We start from the raw sequence: 27,167 nt of genomic DNA, 5'->3' as shown, positions 1-27,167 counted from the left end.
TTATCTCTAGACTTCATATGCCAGAAAAAACCCTCTAACTTCCATTAATGTTCATGAGGTTATAAAATCTGGTGTGTTAGAATCTGAGCTGGCAGCTAGCGTTATCATTGACATGTGAGCTGCTCCCTGTGACCAGAAGACTTGAATACAACTGCTTATTATGACTGAAGCTGAACATATTTTCCTGTTGGGTCAGCCCAAAATACTCTGTTGAAGTTGGCATAAATATCCTAGTGCTGAAGTGTCTGAAAATAATTTTTTTTTGCTCTCAAGCATGCCATGTTATTTTGAAAACAGATTAGCATTTTGGGGCTGAGAAAGTAAAGAATGTCTTAAGCTGTTACTGGCAAATTTTGAAGACTGCATTGGAAACAGTCGCTAGAATCGAAGTCATATTATCGAAGTTGATTACAGTTATTTGCTATAAATAAAAACCTTCTTTTGGCTATAGCAGTGTGAGGTAAGAAGCGGACTGGAGAAGATGCTCTTTTAACTCGATATTGTCTCCTTTTAATCGATTCTACAGATGGAACCAGTCTATTCCAGCACTTTCTTGATTCTTATCAAGTAATGTTCTTCACGCTTTTTGCACTGTTAGCAGGGACGGCTGTTACGATTATAGGTAAGAGAATGGAAGATTGCACAAGTATTTTTTTCCATAAGTTCTTACAATGCATTAGCTGTAAGATATAAAGGAGTAATTTCCATGTGAAATGATTTTGATTTTGGTGTTTGTTTGTTTTACAATGTCTTGCAGCCTATCATGCAGTTTTTTCACCAAAAGAACAGCACATTCATCCAGCATTCACCCCGAGGACCACTCCTGAACACAACCAGAACAGTAAGCAGCTGTTACCCAGTTATAAATGAATTAATTGATAAGTCTAGCTGTTGCGTTTGAGTTGAATGTAGGGAGGTATGACTATGAGAAAGCCTATCTACTGAATTATAGTACAAGTACTGTGCCAGTTCCTAGGAAATTTGTTGCCCATTCTCCTGCTCCACCCCCCAACCTCCCCTTTACCCATTGTGAATTCTTTCGAAACTCTTGGCCAGCTGCAGCCACCTTGGGAATAGGGAGTGGGTTAAAAGGGTGAGAATTCCTGCAAATCACCAGATGGGTAGAGGAGAGAGATCCACAATTTTGCTCCTGCTGAGGGAAAGCAAAACAGAGCTCAGCTGCTAGGACGATGTGCTTGGCAGCAGCTGGCTGGTTAGTCAGTTCATGGGACACCAGATCAGCTGCAGCATGTGCTGCACCTCTGGTGCTGCCCGCGTGCTGTGAGGTGCTGAGGGCTGGGGCTGTTGTCAGAGACAGGGAAGGGCAAATGTTGGGGGACAAAGGACACAAGTCTATAGAAGACTTAGTTGTGTGCAGGGAATAGTTTGTTCCTTCATTGCTTTTGATCTTGCAGTCACGTTTTATCTAGTTTTTGACATATTTGTTCCCTATTTTACCTATTTGCAATGTTGCAGAATCAAACTCTCAGAAATATGCAAAAAATACCCGTTCACTTGGAAGGTCTGTAATCAACAGTGGCTATTAAAACAAAATTCACATTATTTAAGTTATGGTGAGCTGCAGTCCTGTTTGTAAAAACACATGCCTGATGCTTCAGATAAAACAAGGCAAATTCACACTGAAAGTTATTTGCTGAGGTGAAATGTACTGTGCCCCCCTCAAAAGACTTAATCAAATTTTTAATTCAAGTCCTTAATAGGAAGACCTACAAAATTTTGATACTGATGTCTTTTCAACAAGCAATAAGCTAAAGCGGTTATTTCACTTTGAATGGATCATTAGACTCACTTGCCAGGTGTTCCAGCAGATGATCAACAGCAGTTAACTTGTTTCTTACTTCTTCCACCATTCCGGAGTATGATTGGGTTTTTTTTCTCCATTTCTCCTGTGTTTTAGGTTTCTCTTTATCGCCTTCATTTTCCTTCAGTCCTCAGTCCTCAAGCAGGAAAAGAAGCCAACCATCCATGCTCTGGAGCACTGATTATAGTTCATGGTAGAGACAGCACAACTCATCTTCATGCACTAGGGCTGGAAAATTTAAAAAAACAAAACAAAACAAAACAAAAACCCCAAAAAACAGTGCCTTTAACAATAGCAAATTTAAGAAATTTCACAGTTTTGATATAATCAAGTCCTCTCTTGAATGTAACTAGCTTCATAATTATTTTTTCTTATATTTAGAGCTCTGTTTTTTTTTTTTTAATGTTAGTGTTTCAGTTCTCTAAAACTTATTTTATCTGCTGTTTTATGCTTAGTTGACAAGGACGACTGGACAAAAAGTTTATGCTAAGCTAGCTTTCTTGCACTCTTCAAGCAACTAGAAGTTACGTCTAAGTGATAGTGATAAAGGTTTTTTATTTACTTTTGTAAAAAATAACTTTTTTTTTTAATGAACTTCTTAAAAAAGGGAAATAGAAAAACTGTTCAAATATGAGCCAAAAATATGAAGGATTATATATTTCGAAGAACTAGTTTTTTATTTTGAGTTCCAAAGACTCAGGAATGTACTGCACTGATAAGTGTTCTTACATTTAGCCTTACAATGTGATGCATCGCCATAATTTGCTGTCTTAACATTAGGAATGCTGGAACAACTGTGAATACTTTGGAGGTTTTTTACAACAGCAGCAAAAAAAGGAAGGCATAACTGTCTTAGTGCGGCTTCCTTTGGGTACAACTGCAGTATTCCTTTCTCTTTACTGTAAGCACTTTTTTTGGCCTGGGAATGTGAAAGCATGTGCCTTCAAAGAGAACCTTTCTTCTGGGAGTAAATATTTTTAATTGCCTTCAATTAAAGCAACATGGTTACACGTTGTTATTTTGAGTCTTGTTGGCTAGTTTTGGAGAAGTTGTGCCTTACATGCTAGCACTACTTAAAATTGACAATTCGGATGTAAATGATCCTTTATATCCATGTTATTTAATAAAGCTGTGTAAGATTCCTTTAGTATGCTGTTGATGAGCTTCTTGTGTTTTGGCTATTCAGAATGTAGCACTAACTGTATTATTTGTACTTCACCTCTGACAACCCCTCAGTATTGTGAAAGCATGTGCCTTCAAAGAGGACCTTTCTTCTGGTAGTAAATATTTTTAATTGAAGGCAATTATGTTGCCTGTGTTCTGATATAAATATAATACATTTATAAAGGTCGTTTCACATATAGAAGTGCCTCCATAGAAACTGAGCCTCCTTTCTCTACCACTAGCCACCTGGTGCACTGGACACTGGGTGGCTTATTGTGCAGTTACAGCGAGTGACCTTGCAGTTGGATCAATCTGCTTGTCATGTACAAACCAGTAACAGCCACACCCAGAATCTTCACTTAAACTATACAGTAAGATACTGCTGGTACGACCAGCATATTTGTACCATAATCTCCAACTCATAAGTGCTCATTTGTCAGTCTCTAAAATACAGTGTAGCATTTAACTGCCTAAGTATTAATGTGGGGTTTTTTTGGTTGGCTTTTTGGTTTTCTTCTTGCCTGGCTAAGACACACAGTTCTGGGTACATCAGAAAGCGCTCTGCTAAACCAGGCAGTTGGCCTCTGTGTGCTCAGATGTATTTTGCTTTCTAAATAAGATGGCAGTGAGGTATGCTGACATGAACTTTTGTCCAAATTAATTTTGAACAGATGAGAAGAAAAACTTGGTTCCAATTCTTAGTCCTAAAGTACTTCCCTGAGAATAGAAAAAGAAGTATCTCACTTGGAATCCTTTATTTTGAGGATTAGAATCATAATCACAGTAACTTTTAATCCATAAGTGGTATTTTGCAGCTATCAGATAAGGGCTTTGTTTACATAGACAAATATCACAGTTCTAGTTGTGAATAATATTCTGGCTGTCTGAACTCTCCGAAGGACCATAATGAAAGCGATGGCAATTGTTCTATTTCAAAGAACAAAATATTTCATGCAAAATACATTGTGCACAGAACTCTGGGAATGGAACGGAGACACAGTTCATGGCACAGTTTTGGTTTCACGCAGTATTACAATAAAGCAACATGGTTACACGTTATTTTGAGTCTTGTTGGCTAGTTTTGGAGAAGTTGTGCCTTACATGCTAGCACTACTTAAAATTGACAGTTCGGATGTAAATGATCCTTTATATCCGTGTTATTTAATAAAGCTTTGTAAGATTCCTTTAGTGTGCTGTTGATGAGCTTCTTGTGTTTTGGCTATTCAGAATGTAGCACTAACTGTATTATTTATACTTCACCTCTGACAGCCCCTCAGTATTTGCAATCATGATTTAAATTCAGAATTTTCACTTTTGTTGACATTGTCATGTTTTTAAACACTTCTTCATCTAGTATTTGTGGTCAGGGGCTTTTCCCAGTTTTCACTAAGCATCCTCAATTCCTGCTGAAGTCAGTGGTGGCGGAAGAAGCAGCTCTTTATTTCCAGGTTTGTTCAAACTTCCCGCTTTGTTCCTTTGGGTTTTTACTGAAAGACATCATCCTTCTCCACTTCCTTTCAAAGAGAAATGAAAGGGCTGTGAATATCTCCATGCTACTGTGAGAACCATGTCAGAAATGCTTACAGGACAGGTTTTACTCTCCTGTTCCTTTGCTTTCCTGTTCAGCCTACCAGTCTGGCACTGACTGTCCTGAAAAATGAACTGCTCCAAGTGGCAGGAGTACTTTGGCAAATGCCCACGGGTTATTTCACCTCTTTAGGCAAGTAGTTGCAGTCTCCTGCCATGCATCTTCATGAACTGTGATTTGCCTGCCACAACCTAGAGCTAGAAGGGAGTTAAAGAAAAAAAAAGTATGCAATAGGGAGCCGGTATGGTTCAGAAACCAACCTGCTGCAAGCGGTAGGGAGGCTCTTGCCTTTAGGAGCTTGAGCGGTCTGTCGGGTGGCTGCTGTGTGGGTGGGACTGGGGGATATACATTTTTCTGAGCATGTCGCTGCCAATGTAAAGATCAATTTTTTTTGGGGGGCGGGGGGGATTTTTGCATTTAATGCCAATCTTTGTTTACTTAATGCTTGTTCCTGAGTGCTCCCCTGAGTGGGAGAATTGACTGCTGCAAATGTGTGTATTTTCAGTTAGATGTCTTGTGTAAGTTGACTTGTCTTTTTAAGTTTATCGGGTAACAAAACAATTAGTGCTGCACTCAGAGCTGAACCTTGATCCCTTCGCATTCAGCAGGAGCTTTGTCTTTGCTCCGTAGTAGAAGCAGGATTTAGTGCATGCCAGCAAGGGCAAGTTCATCACATTATGTTGGTTCTTGGACAAAAAGTTTTTCTTTTTTAATGGGCTGATGGGAGCTTCATGAACTATGAAAAGCAAAACTAATCTGTGAGTAGTGAAATCACTGACAAATGACTTGGGCTGCCCTTGGGTTTCCTGTCCCAAATACCCGACCAGGAGGCCTCCGTGGCAGAAACTTACTGGAAGTGCCTGTGTTTAGATTGGATATCAGGAAAAATTTCTTCATGGAACGGGTTATCAAGCACTGGCACAGGCTGCCCAGGGCAGTGGTGGAGTCACCATCCCTCGAGGGATCTAAGAGATGAGTAGATGTGGTGCTGAGGGACATGGGTTAGTGGTGGGCTTGGCACTGCTGGGTTAATGGTTGGACTTGACGATCTTAAAGGTCCTTTCCAACCAAAATGATTCTGTGTTGGATCGGTACTGCGGGATCTGCTCAGGGAACAGGCTTCCCTTTCACAATTGCCAATACTTATGTTGAAAACCTAATTCCAAGGCTTTTTTTTCTGTCAGAAAACGGAAGCAAACACTGAAAATGAGGTGGTCACTTGGCACAACCTCCTCCGCGGGTGGGAGCTCAGCAGGCCCTGGGGACAGCGGTGGGGATGAGCTGTACTCCCACACACAACTGCATCGCTTTGCTTTAGTTTATCACATATTCACCGCTGTGATTTTCGACCAAGTTTAGACTTTATACTGTTTTCTGTAATGTAATAGTTGACATGTTGCTCGTACCGGGCTGCTGCTGTGGCAAGAGGAGGGGGCCAGGCCGGGGCGCAGCGCGGCAGACCCAGCCCGGCCCGCCCAGCTCCCGCCGCTCAGCCCGGTGCCCTCCGCTCCGCCCCCGCGCAAATCGCCGTTACTCGGCGGAGCACGTTACACGTCGCGGGGAGCGGTTCCGCGGGCGGGCCTGCGCCCGGCCCTCTGCCCAGGGCCCTCTGCGCCCCCCGCCCCTCTGCGCCCAGCCCTCTGCGCCCGGCCCTCTGCCTCGCGGCGCCCACAGCGCCTTCCCGCCTCAGCGCGCGCCTGAGCCCGCCACCACCCCCGGGGCGGGGCCCGCGCTGAGGGGAGGTGGCCGCGGCTCTGCTGAGGCAAAATGATATTGGTTGTGTACAACCTTCCTCCGCCTCGTTTTAACTGCTTTTTATTTTCTTTTTAACAAAGTTCTAGCAGAGGAGAGGAAAAAAAAAGTCTTACTATGTACTTTTTTTTTTTTAAAGCCATGCAAACTTGGAGTGTTGCAAACTTGACTGAGAAAAGTCATCTAAAAGGTGCGGTTATGTTCAGGAATCAGCATCCGCAAGGGAAATTTTATCTTGAAAATAAATTATGAAATGCCAGTCGAGTTGTGGCATCTGCGTGGAGGGAATTCGTCCCTGCAGGGGAAGGGGATGTCACGCTAACAAAACGGGCAGTGTTCCCTGAAGTGCGCTTGGCAGAGGGTCAGGTACGTACAAGGAGGGAAGCATTAGGGAAACATTTAATAATAATAATAATATTATTATTATTATACTGAATTATACTGAATAATAATATCACCATGCTTACAAAAATAAGAGCACTCATTAGAATTACAGAGTACTATTAGCACTTCCGAAATACCTTTCTCCACTAATTTAAGTGGGCCTCGTGTCTCCTGTGCCTCTCCGAGGCAGAGCTATCGAATGAAAATTGATGTCAATCTCATGCTTTTTGTTAAAGTGGCTTAGATTGCTCCCCTGGTTGATATCACCAGATCACTATTAATGGGAGGATGCTTACTTGCGGCAGTGGACATGAAGTCCTCATGAAATGGGGTTGTTTATAAGCTGTGTAGCTGCCCCATGTAGTTCCTGTGCACTGATGGGGGGTAGATTAGATTAGCCGGACTAGATTAATATGAGACTTAAAGCCAATCTGCTCTGATATCACATCCCCAACACAGCATAACCATTATCTCCCCCTTAAAAAGCAAGGGAGCTACTGAGCAAAACATTGAGCCAACCTTTTCTGTTAAGAGTTCTTCCTGATTAGGAGCCAGGATTACTGCGTGGTGCTTAAGGGGAAGGTTTTCCTCACAGCGTGTTTGCTGACTTTTGTTCTTTATATGAAGACTTCCAGTCTTACAGGTGTTAATCTAGCTTCTTTGCTAATCACTGCATTTACTTTAAGATAACGGCGTGATTCTCTTCCCTATTTGGTTGCTGATATATGCATTCATAAGGTACCTACATGTCAGTCATTCGTAAACCTCCTCTGAGGATTTCTTAGTACAGGACTCCCCAAGAAACATGGAGCCTCCTCCTTCCATTTTCCCCAGTTAGAGATACAACTGGAGGAGAGCAAGGTCCAGTCAAGGCATGTTGCTCTAGCTCTCGTCTCAGGCAGGGGGTCTCCTAAGAGAATGTAGCCATGCAGTAGCCACTGAAATAGTCTTCAGTGCTGTAGGCAGAATCAGGACGTACAGATAAGTTTTGGCAATTTCCTTTACCAGTTTTGTTAATATGTATGCACGTGTATCAGAAACTGGCCTACCATTGTGTTTGTAACCAGCTGAGCACAAATGGAGCTCATGAATGAACGCCAGGGGAAGAGTCTTTGGGAAAAAAATTGTTTTAAAAAAGTAAATCTTGAAGGTAAAGTCTTGCTTTGTGTTGTTTCGAGGACACAGTAACAGCACAGGAGCACAGGGTGCCTTCTACTATGCCAGTGCAACAGCCAGGTGTTAGTAGCTACCCATAGGTACTTACAACCCCTAGAAGCTTAATTGTTAGCTGTGACATTAAGTACGTAGGTTGCACAAATAAACATTGATACAGTGTATGGAGAATTATGTCTTTGAGTAGGTTGTTGCTGTGTATTTGCTTGTAAACCACTGCCCCTGGGTCTGGGCTGCTGGCGTGGCTCTGTGCGAGGCTGGTACCTCCACACTGCCGCTTGCACTGCCCGAGGGCACCAGACAGTTCGCTGCTACAGAAGCAGGAAGGGGTGTGTAGCAGAGCATGTGCACCTCTGTTTGTCCTAAACCTCTTGGCCTTTCCTTGCAGGACACCTCCAGAGATCCTCTGCCAGCAGCATACCTTCTGCGTATAGCTCCCTAGACAAGAGAGACTTTGAAACTTTGTTGTTCAACAGCATCGTTCCTCTGCATTTCTGCAACATGCTGCTTGCACCTACGTTACACTGTGTCTCATCGGTTCCCTGTAACTGCAATGAAGCATCCTGATGTAGGAACTCGGAGAAGCCCTGGAGATAGTGTTTGGTTGACAGGCAAGGTATGTGCTCTCAAATGAATTTCTCTTCTTTGAAATGTTTTTCCTAGTAAGGCAGCTGCAAGTTTTATTCTTGCATTTAACTTTATGTACTTACGTTAGTCTGTGTAGTGCTGGTGATGTGATTAGAACTGTTCCTTTTCAGCTCTTGTTCATTGTCTCAGTTACAAGTTTAAGGTCATAGATGGCCTTAAAATCCAGTCTGATCTCCTCCACTACACAGGCCCTCTGCTTTCCTCTCGTAAGAAATGCATCAGCTTTCAAGCTGGAAAGAAAGGCATTTAGTCAGTAATCTGATTTAAGGTCTTCAGATGACATTAAATCTTCCATATGTTATTTGTTTTATTGGCAAAATACAGAAACTTATGCTTTATTTTTAGTTTGAATGAATCTGGATTCACTTTGCAGCTGTTAACTTCAAGGAGACAACTTCTCTGTGTAAATTAGGCACAAAATTTAGTGATACAGTTTTTCAGGTTCTTCTCTTGAAGCTTGCAAAATTAAAACAAGAATGGGAAACTATTTTTTCTCCTTGATTCATGTTTATCATCATTGTATTTGAGCTGTGAATTTAACTGTAAGCCATTTTCCATATTTTCCCTCATACCACTTGTCCTTTCTGTCTTCAGAGCTATTTTTATCACAGGTACTGTGTTTACCACTGCAGGTGGCCTGCTCCAGAGCTTTTTATATTAATAAACTATTTCCTGCAACTTATAATGTCTTCACAATTCAGCACAGCATCTCGATTCTCTGTTCAGTGTGCTGTCTCCATTCCAGTGCTTTGGGCTCTGTTTTGCCATAATGACTAAACAGATTGCAAGATGCAGTTGCTGTTTTCCATCTAGCAGACATTGTGTACGTGTTTATAATTCACCCAATCATTCATTTTTCCTGAGTTCTCTCTTCTTAGTTGCCATGTTATATTTTAAAGTGCTGTTTCCATTCAGCTTAGTCCAAAGGACTATCTTATGCCTCTTACTTTTGCACTTAGCATAAATAAGTTTATTTTGAAGCTGTTGTGCTTATGGATATATCAGTGCCACTGTTGTGACCTTTTGTTATTTTTTTTTATTCTGTTTTTCATAAGGGAGTGGTTTTAAAGCAAGGATTGTGATGGGTGTGGCAGGAACAACAGTTCTCTGAATGTTGCTTTGGCAGAGTCTGTGTGATAAAAGGCAGCATGTGGCCTAGACCTAGAGTTCGGTGATGAGGTCTGAACTGCAGCAGTTTCAAAAGGAATACCCCAGTGTGGGAGATGTTTGAGCCAAGGAGTGGTTCCTTTGCTTTCTAAAGCCCCTCATCAATGTCTGGATGGCAATACAGGGTCAACTGGCAATGCCTAGAAAACACATGGCAGAGAGTCCTACTAGGATCTACCTTTCCCCTTTACCCAGGAAAGATCAGGATCAATCCTTCTGCATTTCTGAGGATCAAAGAATAAAGATGATGCTGACTTGCATCTTTTCCTCCCTCAGAACAGGTGTGCCTCCCCTAGGGAACAAAGGCTGTTCATTTGTAAGAGAGATGGACAGAGTCAAAATCTTCTGGGAATGGGAAATATTAACCTGAGTTACAAACACTCCTCTCTAGCATTGGGGAGCCTGTGTGTAGGCATCTTCTGGATCTTGTCATCAGGGGTGTTCTTACAGATAAGGACTGGGGTACATAAGAAAGAGCTTCCAAAGAGGCTTTTTTTTTGCAACTTTAACCACTCTTAACAGCAGATAATTAGTGAGGATGTCCTCTAGAGTGATCCACTAAGGGGTAGAGCAGGAGGCAAAAGGGAGATGGGCAGGGGGAACTACCATTTAATAGAAGGATGCTCCAGTGGTGATCTCAACACTGAAGTTAAATGGATACTAGCCAGACAATACTGGGCCTGGTCTGGGAGAGTAATCCGAGGAAATCGTCAGGATGTAACAGCTTCCTCACACAGAAGCAAGTCAGCTGGGCTTTCAGGACCTGGCCTTTCAGGACTTCTAGATGCACAAGGCATATCTGCAATAACAAGATAATGACATGGTACAGTACATACTGTAGGACAGAAATTATTTAGATCTTTTTCTGTGTGGAGTGTTCTGCTTTCATCATGGAAAAAATGAGGGCCAGAGGAGGGGGGTGTGGAAAGAAGGTAGCCAGAGGGACTGCCTAAGCTATCAGGAGACAAAACACTTCGCAGTGTTCCCTGACCCAGGAAATATTCCATTCCCAATTGTGCAAGCTAACTCCCACCTAGGGACATCCTTTCACACTTGGTATGTGAAAGCACCACATAACCTGACTGGAGAGGCAGAGCAGAAATCACTGCGACAGAAGACTTGAGTCTTTGCCTGTAACAACAGTATCCCTAGTAATTAATTTTAGGCCAACACGTGTTAATAGCTTACAGCGACCACCTTTAAAAAAAATAAGCAGAATTGTCTAGATAAAATCTGATGACTGAAATACAGTTTACTGATAAACAACCTCTGAAGTTCTGGAACTAGTTTTAAATAATCGTTCTGTATCAAATGTATTCATCTTTGAAAGAGACAAGAGGTGGGAGATGCTTTTGTCTTTTGTGGCATATGCTTTCCCTAGCAAATAGCATTCTGAGAATCTTTTAAGTAGTATGAAACTGTCCTTAATGACAAAATAGTGAAAATTGTCATATTTTACCCAAAAGGAAGAGAAAAACCTCATTTTCTAAAGTAATAACTTGTAATTTGACAGCATGAGTCACTTGTGTTATTATAAGTGAGTCATAAATAGAAGAGGCACTAGGAGAGTTCTTTTTCCTTTACATTTGTATTAAAGGTAACAGAGAAACTCTCACAAAATGTTGCTAATAAGGCAACTATCCATTGGACAGTCTGAGGCAAAGCTTATTTGAAATATTTAACAAATTTACTCATTAAAAGCGATATTTTCATGAACTTCTTTCACTCTTAAAAATAAAGGTAAAGGCTGTTTTCAATTATTTTTTTTGTGTAAAAGCCAACTAGCCTGCCTCTAATGGAAGCTGGATCAAACCTATAGTTAGGAACACACTAAGAACCCTTGAGTTTTAGTATTATGATCTAGCTTCTACCAACAGAGATCCACACTTGATTCAAGTCACCATGAGCACAAACATAGCTATTAAAGGTAATTTGGTCTCATTATTTTATGATCGTTCCTACGTGTATTTGATCTTTACCCTGATGTGGGGATAAATTGAATCTGGGGGGAACTTCCGAGTAATAGTAGTGATATTTCTAGCCTGGTTTTCTAAAGAAAGGATGCATTTTAGCTGCACTGTCCCTGTATCTGTTTGCTTCCACTTACTGTTTTAATTTTGAGCCTAATCCCAACCAATTTAGACAACAGAATGGGTATCTAAAGGATAATTAAGTTGACATGAGTTTTGCAGAACTTCGCCCCTGTGTAAAGAAAACTTTATAATTCTGTTTTTAGTGTTGTGTAAGCTCGTCCCTTGTTAACTTCTATATATCCCACAAAGACATGGGCCTTTACAAATGCCCAATTTGTATGAAAATCTTTAGTGAGAGTCTGCAGCCCTCTGTGAGGATCAAATCTGGAGGAAAGCAGGAACCAACAGAGTTTCTCTTCATCCCAAAAAGAGAAGATAGGATTGGATTATAATGTACTCGTGTATATATTCACATTGTATATTATATTCACAAATGTAATGTATTTGTGAATAGAAAAAGACAGTGGAATGAAGTAGCAATATCCAGTGCGATAGCTACCCTGCAACATATAAATAGAATCAGTTGTGGAAAATTGGAAATTTAATGAGACAAAGCTTCATGAATGGTACAAGTGAAACCAGTAAAGAATAAAGTCAGTAATTTACATCTTACAATTGCTCTGCATCACTGAATGGATTTTATTGTTACTTGGAGTGTTTACTCATTATTAACAATAAAATCTGCAACAATGGCAGGCACAAAACCAATATCAAGTGGAAAAGAATGAACTTGAACAAAAGAAGCAGGAGAACAAAAAGGAATGAAGTAAACTGAAAGCAAGTTTGAGCTAGAGGAAAAAAGAGCAATCCTTTGTGGAACCAAACATGATGTTACACAGAAAAAAGATAATTTGAATTGGTCTTGGTAATTAGCAATGAATAACGCAAGATAGCACTCATCCTGCATTTCTGAACTTGTGAGCGTTGAGGTCCGTAGATTTTTCTATATTCTCTCAGACACGCACATTTATTAAACGAAATTTCCTTGGTTTTCTATGACTAAAACAGTAAAGCAGTACACTCCCTCGTGCTGCGCCTGGAGAACAGTCATTTGCGAACTTCTCTTTCCTAAGGGTCTGGCACGGGAGAAGCAGCATGGCTGTAATCGATGAACTCGTTAAGGAACTGAAGGTTGGAGTGCTGTATCAGCCTTTATTACAGATTTCTCAGGCTGAAGCACGTGCTACCACTCAATCACTTGCCATTCTTTAGCCCACCACTCACCTGACGTGTTTCCCATTTCTGTGTCTGCACACTACAGAGCGGTGCAGAAGGAAGGAGGAGGAATGGGCTGGTCTCTGACAAGGTCTGTTTGCTTTTGTGATACCAGTAGCCTTATACTTTCACTGGTTGCTCCTGATATTCTCAGTGCCATTCAAAATTCACACACAGGCTCATCTAAGTTCTATTTGATTGCAAACATTGTTTTTGTATTCTCTTCTGAAGAATGTTTCGAAAAAAATAAGTTGGATTATACTTTGGTTCTTTATTTAGTGGCTCTTTGTATTGCATGTATGTAGAAAATTATTTGTCAAAGACATCAGGGAAATGATAGAGTTCTGTGAGTTTTCTTTCGTTGTTACATATTATGCAGCAACAGCCATTTGACCTTAATGTGTAAAATACTTACCTACCAGCTACGTGACTAAAGACACATTCTAAAGAGCTTTAGATCTAGCTGTTTTGGCTGAACCAGGGGAATTATCACAGGCAAGATGTGATTTTTCTGTTCTTTGCATTCTGGAGGGCAGCAGAAAACTTGGAAGCTGCTCTCAGCCCCCATAATCAAAGGAGCTAGGGGGTGAATCTGACCACAGTGAGGTAACAGTCAACAGTTCAAGCTGTGACTGACTAGATCAGTTCCCTAACAAATACTGAGTCTTGTACTTGTAGATGGGTACGTATACAAACTGCCTTACCTTTCAGCCACGGAAAAGACTGCAATCTACGTGTAGTACTAGAATTCAAAATGTATTGTGAGGGACTGAATGTACGTTGTTCCCTCTGCATAATTTTCTCTTCACAACTCTGTCTTTCATTGTGACTCACTCATCTTTGGGTTTGAAGCTCATGGCCAGGTCCTGGTGGTAATTTGGGGTTTCATTCATTTGCTAGCTTAATATTTTATTTTATGCTGGTTTAAGATTGGCCAATAGAAATAAACAGCCTTCAATTCTAGCACAGTAAGTATCTCCTAGGGAGAAAAAAGAAAACTGTTGTCCTGAGCATCTGACCCCAGCTGATTCATTCTCACTGCCAACTGTTTCCTATGTGACAGGAAAACGAATAAAATTACCAAACAAAGAAATATTTTCAGCAACTACCCAAATATTTAAGGCTAAACATCCTCCTTGGAATGCCAGGATTTGATTCCAAATAAGCAGCTGAATCAAAGGATTATTTTGATAGCATTGTAGAAATATTGGTCTACTGGAGATGTTTAAAGGTCAACTAGAGTGTTTTGTGGGTTTTTTTGTTGGGGGGGGGTTTGTGGTGTTGGGTTGGGTTTTTTTGGTGGCTGACTCCTTAGTTCTGGGCACGCTGCCTTCATAGAGCATGCACTGTAACATGCTGGGACTCTCATAATCTGTATGTTACACAGGTTACTACCATTGCTGTAGTTTCCATATTCCTCCTCTACTACAAAAATGTGAATATGTGTGATTTTTCTATGCCTCTCTGATATGAGATCCCACCTCCTTCTTCAGCAGGAAGAGATTGATGAATTGAGTTATTGAAGAAGAAGATAGTAGTTGCCACTACTCTAAAATTATTTGATTAAATTCCTAATAATTTATGCAGGGCTATCTTGGGGGTGGGGGGCACGGAGCAGAATGTAGTTTAGGCATAAAACATGATACAGCAATTTCATTTTTCTTCCAGCTTTACTGAGTATTCTTTTAAAAGCAGACAGGTGTAGATCACTCTTTTTTTTTTTTTTTTTTTTTTGATTTTTGGCTTTAGGATTGCAGTAGCGTAGTACAAAATGCCAGCATTAAGAACAAGGTAAAGGCAGCATCATGCACGGTGCTGAGTTTTAAGGTCGCAGAACACTGTAACACACACTCCAAATTAAACCAAATATCCTTTGTGACCTCCACTGTACAAAACAATGCCTTAGATATCAAGATTTTTCCCTCACATTCTTCGACTGAAAATGTGGCAGTTGCAAATACTATTCAGCAGCAAAGACAGTCATGCAAAACCTAGGATTTTTTCTGCTAGGTTCACATATTCCCTCTGTCTCACAAAGATCTATATGTGAACGCAGATATTTTTCTTCTCCAAGAGTGCACTGTAGTTCTGTGAACTTAAAGCTCCTTTTTCTTTTTGTCTTAGTAACAGTTCCACTGCTGAGTGCAGGAACCCCATCACCTAAGCTACTGGTTTCCTTGTGCCTCTGCAAATGTTGCAGCATTTGGCTTTGCCAGCCATGTGCAGAATTGGTGGGTTTTTTTTGAAGATGTTGACAGTTGAAAAACGTTAAGATTTATTTCCATTTTCGAAATGAAATTTTGCAAAATCTGAACTTGCATTTATTGGTTTATTTGTTTCTCAGCTGGTCTATGTCAGGACAACTTAATGTGGAGAGGATCCTCTCAGTAGCAAATTAGTAATATAGCTAGAGGTGTCGATCTAGGATCCATTCATGGGAGCACTGGAAAAGGGACTAGCTTAGCCTGTGGGATAATGTGGCTCACATTGCACCTGCAAAACTATATAAAAGTAAAGCTCTTCCCCTGCATTTTCATTTTGGTTAGGAAAATGGTGATAAATAAATGTGGTACACGAATCTCAAAGTTCAGAGTCCATAAAAGAGCCTATGTTCTCCTAGTGCTGATTCCATTGAGAGTGCTACCTTGCCTCTTGGGCAGAGAAATGACACTTTACTGGTATTTTTCCCTCTAGCTTTTGTTAAACAGGCAAGTATTTTAAGTAGATTTTGGTATAGCATCAGCCCTTCCTTATTACCAACATGCCTCATTCAACCTGACTAAGCAATTTGTGCTGCGTGGATTGAATGTCATCAACTTACAGTGTACAAAGAACTTTTGCTTCCCATTCCAAAGTGCCATTCATTGCACATGTACAGTGTAACCTTAAATCCTCCTATGCCATCAACACTATAGCAAATGTGTTAAGCTTATGTAAAAAAATATATATCATAGACTTGACCTGGAATCTAAAAGTCAAACCGTGCTCTTTTCAGCTGGTGGGTTCATTTTCCCAACTTTAATGAGTAACCATGTTTTTAATGTGCTTATTTCATAGTCCATCTATTTTTAAAGGAACTGTGGTTACTTGATGCTTAAAAATCATGTTAAAGCATTGTGTAATTAAAATGTAGTTAACAATTCTGTTGATAATGTGGGAAGGGGATCTAATACCACTCACTTTACTGCATCTACGTAGGCTCCAGAAGTTAGTATGGTGGTAATAATAATAGGCATTAAATTACAATAGCCTCTATAATGAAATGAACAGAAATACCAGTTCAGTACAAAAATGATTGAATTATTTTTTTAAATAGTCACTAAATGTACCTCATCTGCTTGGAATTGTGTGCGTTTTTTTTTAAATTCGGATTATTTTGTAATTTTAGGAAAATGATCTCCATCTTAAGATTTTTGCTTCTGATATTGACTGTCTGGAATTCCTTTCAGCACTTTATTTTTTTGGTCAAACGTATGTTTGCAAGTAATATTGCTGTGAAAAGCACACAGTGCTTTCAGTCCTCCTTAACACAATATATTTTGCACCTAGGGAGAAGTTCTAATAAACAGACAGGCGTTCATGTCTTATGCCTGCTGAGGTAATTAAGCACAACTAAATCCTGTTAAGAGTAAGAGCCATTTTCGAGATGGGGAGGGGAAACGGAAGGCTTGGAGATGTACCACCCAAGGCAGCTGTGCTGTTTAATGGTTATATGATTGAGGTGCATGATGAAAACATAGGAAGGTACTTTCATAGTTGGATCATTGTGATTAAAACAGTGAAGGAAACAACAGAGAAATATATGTGAAAACACACGCAGTGCTCCTTCGGAGCAGCAATGTTGCCTCTCAGTAACTTGGCGCGTCTCCTGCCTGTTCTTATTGAAGGTCCTGTTTCCCATGGTATTCTGTGTCAGTCAGTCTGTTTTGAAACGTAGTGTTAGACAAATAAGATTCTTCTTCTGGCCCTTACTCGGAATTAGAAGTGTTTCTCAACAATTTGCCTTTCCTCTTGCCATTCCACAGTTAGTCAACCTCCCTGAAAGAACTGTGCTCTCTCATGCTGACAGTGATGGGCAGTGAGCTTTGCTGCAGGGTTTTTCTTTTTTAATATCAAATAATTTGTATTATATGTTATTAGTAATAGAGGCTTGATCCTTTCCTGCAAATTAGTCCTTCAATTTTAGTGTGAAAGTTGTGCATTGTAAAACAGAAAGCTGCCATTTTTGTTTAAGGTTGTATGATGCTGAACGTTTCTTGGAACAATTGTTAGTAATATACGTACTTAAAATCAATGCTGAGGCTCATGGCTCATATGTAATTATAGCTCCTATGAGCCATAATTAGGTACCTAATAGACAAGATGAGGTTATAGCACATAATTTGCAGTACAACATTTTCCTTAATTTCTTAAATTTGATTTACAACATTGCTAAAATAACAATCCTAGACAATAAGATGAATTTCATGTTCTGGGTCATCTAATCTTATTTCACGCATCAGGCAAGAGAAGACCCTACCATAACACTGCTATAAACTTACTTTACTTTGTCATAAAATTATCTAAGCTTGTCACAATTTTGAGGTGATTATTACTACGCAGTGAAGTCTGTGATAATGTTTCTGTCCTGGGTTCAAGGGAAAGACCATGTGCCAAGAAGGAATTTATTCTCTCCTAATAAGGTCAGATGAGATTAAACAAGCTACTTCCTGTTATTAAAATAAGTTTACACCTTAATTTTGAAATTAGTTAAAATGCATGCATTCTCTTTTAGATTGTTAAATACATCTTGTCTATTACATTGCTCTTATCTAAAATACTATTTCAAACTACTTACACCTGCCAGCTGCATGGAATATAATCCTGTATGTTGTCTTCAGTTCCACCCCAAGTAATGTCAACAGTGTAACGTCTGTGCAAGTCAGACTTCATCTCCCTGGCACAAGGAGGGTTAGTGCCCCATCAGTCTGAGGTCTCTGCCCTCACTCAGCTGGTACTGCTGTCATCACTGTTCCAGACAGTATCTGCTCCGGGTGATGCTCACCGTGAATCATGGTGCAAGTATTGTGTAGTTGTTCCTTTTTTTTTCCCATTATCTGCCTTAGCAAATCATGGTTTCATATTCTAAGTAGTGATGGCATAAATCACTCCCTCTGGTTCGTAATATTCTTCCCTTTTGGCCTAACTCTTTTCAGTTGCTATTTAGGAACAGGTCTTACTTAACTTATTTGTGTCCTTGAATCAGTGAATTACCCAGCATATACAGTTGGGTGTGTGCTGGTAACAGTGTCCTTAGAGCAGTACTTAGGGTGATCCTTTTTCCTGAGCTGGAAGAAAGTAGAAATATACCTGCAATGCAACGACTTACCAAGTAATAGGACTGACATAAGAGAAACTATTGTTTCTCAAGACACATTAAAAGTAGGGTGAAAATACATCAGGTGTTTTCCAACTCGTATTTCCCAAGAGGTATTAGAAGAATGCCAGTTCCAGCAGTGTGTCACAGAATTAGGTATGTGTAGAAAGCACTGGACAGAGAAGTTTTCCTCCTAAGTGGGGGTGGGGGGCAGAGGGGCAGGGAAAGGCAGTGTGCTGGGGTATTTGGAAAATACACTAAGCCATAGTTTTGAATTTAACTTTGGAATATCAGATATTTGGAATCTGTGAACTTTAGATACATGACTGAGATAAAAAATTGTGCTATTTCAGAAAACCATCAAAGTGAACTATTTTCCTTCAAAACTGTGCAGACTTTTTGTATCTGTTACACTTATGTCTGGCCTCCTACCTGAAGTCAACATCTTTGTATATGCAAATGTGCATCCTTCGGTGCATTGCTCTTAATATGTCTGTCAGCAGCACTCTTCCCTCTGACTTAGCTGGTGAGCTGATCTCATGGTACCTGAGCACCTGATTCCCCACACTGTAAGTTCAGGGCTTCCTGGCAAATAGCATTTAATTGGGGTAATAACACTCTTACAGACCAAGAATGATGGCTTCACAGTCTTCAGACTTATTCGAATATCTCTTCAACCTTGTTCAACAACTACCTCTTGTCATTTAGACACCAATAAATGAGCTTAACATTTTGCCAAAGGAAGCTTTCTGCGGGATTCGGCAGTTGTCTTTCTGCTGATTCACCCACTATGTGTAAGTGGAGTTATTTTGATATAGTTGGACTGTGCACTGTGATGTACACATATTTTCATGAAATCTGTCAAATGTCATTTTAAAGTCATTCAATGTGCTCTGCAACCAAGCAGGCCGAATTATAGAGCAGCATGCCTTCTGAGAACACCACTGTAAATGTGTCAGAATTCAGTCTGGCTCTTGCATGTAGGCTTATCTCTGAATAGCATCCTGCTGTTGTGATCAGCGATTGCTATCGTGAATAAAATCTCTTTGGTTTCAGCAATAAAATAAACCAGTTTATATATAGAACCCACTGTTGAATAGGACCTTAAATATTTATTTCCCTACTCCTCTTGCCAAATAATCTTCAAGGTGAAGTCTTTCTTCTAATGAAACAATTCCAGCAGTAAAAGCCAGGTCTTCAGGCAGTCGTGGTTTTAGAAATGAAAGTCAGCAGCAGAAAGCAAGCTATTAATGTTACTCATCTAAATAAAATGTCGTTGCAATTCTGTGAGCTTGAAATTATGTAATTGTGTCTTACTATGATGAGCTTTGTGGTGATCCCAGTGGCGATCAGCACCAACTGCTGTTTGAGGTTACTTGGAGACTCCATAGTAAGTAGCTTGACTTCATGTGTTACAAAGGTACCACCTGCTGTGTTTTCACCTAAGTTTCAGTCTTGGCATTTTTAAAACCAGTAGTCTCAACTTTGAAGTTTTGGTATTGGTAGACCACTCACAAAAAACAGTTTTTCTTCTAGGATTTGGTAAACCATTATATAAACCATAAATGTCTAGTTGTACAGTTCACATTTTACTAATGAAATTCAGCAAGAGAAAGCAAAGCTTTTTGTTGCTTAGGCTTACCATATGAAGACTGTTAGGCTTCTGGAGGATTGGAATAGTTCCAGTTAAAGACTAACAAGCCAAAATTTAGAAATAGTTGGAATTAATCTTTGATGAGAGGGGGAAGAAACGTTCTCTTAAAGAGAGTTCTTAAAGAGTTGTTGTTCAAGTAAAGGTAGTATATAAGAAAGCAAAAACCTTTGAAAGTAAAATAAATTCACAGCTTCTCAGAAGTAGCTTCATAAGCGCAGTAGAGAAGGTGTTGAGCAATGCATTAGTATGAAATACAGAGAAGTAGAAGACAGCTTTTACTTCATAAGTAGGTTTGCGTAACATAATGAGACTAGCAAAGGAAATAACGTTAAGAGTCTTCATCTCCCATTTTTGTGAGAGCCAGGATATGTGGAGAAGACAGCAAGGAGGAAGAGGAAGGTTTCCTCTAAGTAGTTTAACTTAAAAATTGGAAGTTGTCTTAAATTCTGGGTCATCTTCCTTCGGGGTTAATATGGTATATCTTTGTGTGAGCCAAGCACATTTGTTTTGCTGCTGGAATTTGACCATAAAGTTTCTTTGACACCAAGTCTCATGTATTGCACTGTTCAGTTGTGCTTCAGGAGTTCTCTTAAGTTATCATTATAAATTTCTCTCATTCCATCTGCATGAATAGATAGGACTGTAATAAGTCTGCTATTAATTTTTTAGGTTGTTTCATTCCAGATAAATAAAACATTTAAAGTGAATATTTTTTCCAGCAGCTGCTCAGAAACACAGCACAGTATATGCAGCTGAATTCAAGCAATGAGGAGAACTGCTAACTTAAAATATTTTCAGTGCCAATGAGCTTTAGGAATTTTGTGGTGCTCTGAGAACAGGTAATTTCTAAGTCATTCTTCTTTGAATACTTCAGCTTCTGTGTTTATATTGTAAAGGAGTACTTGTACCTCTTATGAGTGACTAAATAATCACCTATTTATATGAATTCATTTGTCGTCTTGATTAGCCTGTTGCTCAGGGTTCTAATTCAGCATACCTTCCAGTTGCCTTGATGTCTGTGCTTTCAGATAAGCTCTTAGCATGTATTGCTCGGTCACTACTTGCTATTCGAAACTTTTAACAGCAATTTTCCAGTGTTTTGGGGTGGTGGTTTCTTTTGCATTTTGGAATTCAAATGTTACAGTCCAGAACTAACAAAGCCCATCCAGAAATCTGCACTTTCTTTGTAAGTGACGGAATGATGGGAAGTGCCCTATCTAGAGTAGCTGATAAACTTGTGGCTCCAACAGAAGGAGTATACAGGACCCTGTCATTTTGTGACTCTACAACTGCTCATATACAAATGCTTCTGAATAACAGTTTTAGTCTTTTTTATCAGCATGTCTTGATTAGTATGACTATGCAAATCTATGGATACATTTGGTGACTAAGTTTCATTATATGGATTTACATGTGCAAAAAGACAAGTTTGTTCCTGGCATAGTGGTGCCCTGATTGCCTGCAGCTGCTGTATTTGCATGTGCCTTGGATTGTGGTCATTTGGAAAAATGCAGAAGCATCTATTTGAAGTTCTAAATAGCTTCTAATTTTCCATTTAATGGAAAATGATTTGAACATGAAACCATGAGAACTCATTTAACAAGTGTCCAAAGCGAGCTAAGACCCATGTCTTAGGCATTAAAGCACGTTTTGTTTGCCTCTGTTACAACACAGCTCTTGACATCCCTTCACTTGGTTTACCAAGCTTGTAAAACAGTATATGTTGTAGTACTCCCTCTGATTAAGTTTGCAGAAAGGTGTCCCCAAGAAGAACTACATTTAACTCATGATCTGTCATGGAACTGGTTCTTTCTCCCCTCTTTAACACTATGTTACACTTTACAGACCATCATTTTGCTACTGTTTTATACTATTTGCCCTCCCTATAATGTAAACTTTTTTATATTCTGTAAATTACATTGTATGAAACATTAAAACCTGTAAGACTTTTCAACTGAGAACTATTTGTTTGGATTTTTGTGTGGAGAAGAAAGTAGAAGAAAGGAGGGAAAGAACGGTTGTTTCTGGAGCCCACAGCACTATTTTAGTGCTTGATATAGAACTATAAAGTATTTTGAACTCTATTGTTGAAAATCAGAATTGTTAACTTCATCTCAGCATTGGGAAGGTTGAAGTACACAGAGAAATGATTTGCCCAAGGACCCTCTGGGACCAGTGGCAGAGCTGAAAATAGACCCCGTGTCTGAGCTGAGTTCATTGCTCAGTATGTGATACTATCATGCTGAAGAGAAAGAGTGTAGATGGAAAATACTAACAGAGTTAGTAGTCATACAGTGATGGAGTCTGTGATACACAGCTCTTTTCAACGCCCAGGGACACGTGGCTAGCTTTCCAGGGAAATAATTGGCCTACAATGTTAAAAGAATAAAGAGATTGAGCAAAGTTTTTGCAAGTCAACAGTCAATAAACCAGCATCTGTTTTAAACCTTAAAATAATAAGACTGCTTCTACTTTCTAGCACATCTGAACATTTGAGTACACTTCCAAGAATCAGTCTAAATTACCCTTTCCTAATGATTAGTTGTGCATGAGAAGAGCAATGTAGGGCTCAGAAAGAGATGAAACGTGCTGATTTTTGACAGTCTGCACTGACAAGCACGTGAGTGTATCACTGCTAAGGATCTTGCAGACCAACAGTTATTTACTGCAGCTCAGGCAGGCACATTTAGTAGGGCAATGCCATAGGTCCAGTGCTGGTGTTTCTGAAGCTGACTTTTTGGAGTTGAACGTGGAAGTTGGTGTTTTATACAAAAGAGATGTTCTTATTTCCATCGCATTTAGAAGAATTTTACTGTTAATACAATATAGTTCATTAGCCACGTAAATGGGAATCTGTTTTCACTGTGTACATTGCATCAGCAGCATTATGTGTATTTCAAATGAAAATATGTTTCTTAGTCTGACGTATGACAGTCTTGCCCAACGATATTTAAGTATTGAGCTATTTAAGTATCAAAACTTGTTATCTGGGATAAGCTCCTGGTGTATATTTCCTTTCTGCTTTCTCCTTCCTCATTTATTTAGATTTTTCCAGTGGCTGGGGGGGAAAGAAACCAAAAGTGTTGTGCCTGATTCATCAAAGAACTTAAATATGTATCTAAAATTAAGCCTAGTTAATTAGTTCCATTTAAAGTTGTTCTACTCAAATGCATAAACTTTTCAGCATACTGCTGTTATATACTAAATCAGGGCTTTGAGAAGAGAGATCCATATGGAAATTATTTAACTGCACGAAATTCCAGTCTGTAATTCAAAAGCCTCCTGCTATGTTCAAAGCCCAAACAATGAGCTTTGTTTTCAAATAATTAGTTGGTATGTCCGTATTCCTGAAAGATTTTGAGATGTTTCATCCAGCAGTAAATTGCTATCTGGTGGACAACAGGGAAAAAGCATGACAAAATTTTACTATTATTATTTTTAAAGATGTAGGCCCTTATAACTAGACAAGAATAAAGCAATATAGTTAAGTAAGAATGAGAGGAACGGAGCTGCTCAAAGCTTAGTGTGTAGCTAGTACTGAAATCGTTATCAAAAACATAGTATTTCTCCTGTTAGATTCAGGCAGTAAAATAATTTATTTAAATGGTGGTCTTTTTATTATTTTGTTCTTACTGTAAGTGGTCAGTGAAGCGTATTGCTTAGTTATGAGGTGGTGGGCAAGTTCTTCAAGCTGGCAGTGATCTGCAGGGTGGGTCTGTAGCAGTTCCTTGGACTTGAAGAGCGTATGCAAGAGTTCGCTGCTCGTGCTGTTTCGCTAATGGCCCTGGAAGGTGCCATTTAGAAGGTAAAGATCCTAGTGCAGACTCTTTGCAGTATTCCTTCCCAATTGAATATTATTGTTTGCACCGTAACACGTTCAGGTTGTGCCTGTGTGAGTCCGTGTATGCACATGCGTCAGGAGAGCGAGGACGCCTCCCAGATGGAGCTGACTTCAGGCCACGGTGCGGCCCAGAAAGTCCGAGCAAGCACCACAGTTACATAAAGCTCTTTGACCTAACGTTATTGCATTGTTGCAGTCATCTAGAAAGGATGAGGTGTGTGGATTTGTTTTATCTGTGGGGTTTTTTTTCCCATTTGGATGAAAGGACAACACTAGAGAAGTAAAAAAACCATAGAAAAAACCTAGGAATGGTAACGACGTAAAGATTTCAGCAGCATTGTCTGCAGAATGAAGTGTCTGCCTAGAGGGGAGAAAAGAATTAAAATGACTCCAAAGTGTCTGGTGGGCTAGGTTTAATGCTACTTATAAATCTAATGAGGATGTAATTGGAGTGTTTTCCCCAATTTGGTTTATTAAAAAAAGGTAAACTATGTACTGCTATTTAAAATTTAGTGTTCAGGATGACTGTATGTACAGCCTGTTTCACACATTCAGTGCACAGGCTGATGCTGGAAGTGCCCAGCTTTCCCAACAGAATGAAGGTGACAGTGAGGAGTAGGAGGAAGGGTTACAGAAGGCTGGCTCTGAATTTACTGCTGAGAAAGACAGTGTTTACCGTTGGATAACAATCCCATGTTAGCTGTCCTTTGGTAAAGTTCTTGTGGAGATTAATCTGAATGGAAATACAAAATTCTTCCCAGAAGAGAGCAAACACATGTAGTATTGTTCAGGATTGGATACTGATGTTCCACCTGAACTATCTGCCAAAAGGTAAGTAAGAGCTGCTTGATTAGGTGTACCTCTTACTAAGAGCAGTGTCGCCTCCCCATACTACCTTCATGGATGTGATGTTGTGGAAAGGTGAATCTGTATCAGGCTACGCTGGCCCACGTGAATTTATCAGCTTGGATGTCAGCATTATGTTCCACTGACTGGTACATGTCTGTGGGACACCTGGATCTGACCCAATGTGACATCAAATTATATCCTTGGAACCTTTGTAACTCTCGCTGACAAATCCTGAACAGAAACCTGGATGTCTGCTTGTGCAGCACATGTGCATCAAGTGTGACACAGTGTGACACATTAGACTTCTTATTATCCTCCTCACATGTAAATCTGTGTCATATAAAGCAATCTGCAGGCAGCGGAGGGCATTGTGGAAACACATGAGCAAAACTATGAGCTCTAAAGCATGACTTTCCCCTGCAGACACTGTGAACAGTTCTAACCTGGGTCGTTATTGTTATATTGTTGAATTGTTATCTCTGTTAATCTTGAAAATAACTCCAACAGTGGGGAGAGCTGCTGAAAAAGCCCCTGACATAAATTGTTTGCTTCCCACGTGGATGTTGTAAATACATGTGCACAGATAAAGTAACCTTAAATGAAAGGTAAAAGTCCGGCTCATTGTAAGTCAGCGATAAACCTTTCAGGTTGGAATCCCACAAGATAAGCCTTAGAGCGTTGTACAGAAATGATAATATGAAGACAATTTAAAAAAACAACATTAAAAAATACTGGAGCAGTAGATGAAAAGTGTTGCAAAACAAATGCTGTGACCTTCAGATAGGAAATAGTTAAATATCCCATTTCCAGAAGTGTTTTTAGAAGTAAATCCTAGACTGTAGGAATATAGGCCATGTCCTCTGTGCTAGAACGCATGGCGTTACTGTATATTGGATTTGGCAAATCGGTGAGGGGTAAGGCTGCATCATAGCAACCAAAGACTTGAATCCATGTACATGTGCATGTAGGTATTGCAACACAATCAAGCAGTAATGCAGAGATATCTGATAAGCCTATCCTGTTCCCCCATAAGGTTATAAGGTAGCTGGGGTCCTCATTGGAAAGAGGGAAGCACTGGCGTCAACCAGCTTTATTCACAGGCATCATTTGAATAGTGGCGAGAGATAACTTTTCTTGAGGTGGCACAACCTTTTGGCAATCTACAAGAAGATATTTCCTCCCCTCCTCCCTCAGGTTAGCAAGATAGCAAACGAATTGCTAGTTTGCAAATAATATTACCTGCAGAGTTGTTGAACTGCAATTTAACTTTGTGCTTTTTTGCTCTGCTGGCAAATTTACAAGCCCTCTGGCAAGAACTTGCTTTAGCTTTTTGGTAAGTTATTTGTAATGAGGACATTTCCCTGCCTGCCATTCAAACACACAATGACAATCACCCCGGTAAGGAAGCGTTCATTATTACTATGGTATGGCCCGTGCCAATAAAACCTGGTGCTTGTGTTAATCAGCCTTGCACATTACGCAGAAAGTATCCCCTGCCTCTCCCTGATTAGTGCTCAGATCAGCTGTATAAACATGCAAGGAACAAATCATGCTAATTACAAGGTATTCAGAAAGCTAGTAAGATGGATTGGTATTTGATGTTCTTTGAACTTTAGAATTATTCTGATAATCAGTGTATTGTGTCTTTTGTAAGGTTAGAGAAAGTTCAGACTCTGCAGACGCATCTGGAGTGCAGTACCTAGCCCACAGAGTGCCAGCATCCTTAGTGAGACTTGATGTACTCTGCTAAATGCTTGGAAACCCGGTGAAGAGCCCTATAAAAGAACCAGGTGGTGTTTATTGCATGAGGGCTCTATTTATATGATATCTTTTCATTACATTTGAGGAAGGATTTGTGTCCTCTTCAGAATGTTAAAGCCAAAGTACGTCAGCAGTCTCTGATCTCCACGGTGCTGCTACATCAGGTTTTTATTTAGAATGGCCTTTCCTCTACTTATTTAGGATTAATGTAACATAACCTTCATTATTTTTCCTTGTTGATTTGCATTTATCTTCCTTTTCATGAACCATGAATTTCTGCTAGGGGATCCAGAACCATAATTTTAGATAATCTAGGTTAGACTGTGTCTAAAAACTAGGACTATAGGGACCATGAACGATCATTTAGTCCTCCTTGCCGTGCAAATGAGGATAAGGTAAACCTAGACTGTTCCTGATAGATGCTTTATTTAAACTCACTCTTAAAACCTCCAGAGGAGTGTCTGCAGTCTCCTTTGGTTACCCATTTGCTGGAGCACTCTGAAGGCAGCCTATCTGAAGGCTGCAGTTACTGACATCTGAAATCTTGGCCTTGAGTTTGAAGGGTGCCTCCCAGGTGTTGCCTCACAAGGAGCGCGCCTGCTTGCTCATGTACAGGACACTGTAAGGCGTGCAGGGAGTCAGAACGCACTGAGCGTGCTATGAGCACGAGCAGGCAGCAGCACATCTGATGTCCCAGATTTCCTTGAATCTTAAAGTATCCCTAGCTCTGCCTGTGTCATGGGCAGACAGGTGGGGAAGA

The 27,167-nt window shown here is 40.0% G+C and overlaps 1 protein-coding gene across 1 annotated transcript in view; it reads left to right on the top strand.

The window, feature by feature from the left end:
• Window positions 1-4,170, top strand: part of NUP210 (nucleoporin 210) — a 67,655-nt gene extending 63,485 nt beyond the window's left edge. The window contains exons 38-40 of the mRNA XM_068419940.1: window positions 527-622; window positions 758-841; window positions 1,919-4,170. Coding sequence (XP_068276041.1) covers window positions 527-622; window positions 758-841; window positions 1,919-2,019 — 281 coding nt within the window. The 3' untranslated portion in view covers window positions 2,020-4,170. The remainder of the gene's footprint in view (window positions 1-526; window positions 623-757; window positions 842-1,918) is intronic.
• Window positions 4,171-27,167: the final 22,997 nt, after the last annotated feature.

Source organism: Nyctibius grandis, chromosome 29 (genome assembly GCF_013368605.1).
Source record: "Nyctibius grandis isolate bNycGra1 chromosome 29, bNycGra1.pri, whole genome shotgun sequence".
In the NCBI taxonomy this organism is placed as follows: domain Eukaryota; kingdom Metazoa; phylum Chordata; class Aves; order Nyctibiiformes; family Nyctibiidae; genus Nyctibius; species Nyctibius grandis.
The sequence above is the reverse complement of the archived record's forward strand: the minus strand, read 5'-3'. Positions and strand labels throughout refer to the sequence as shown.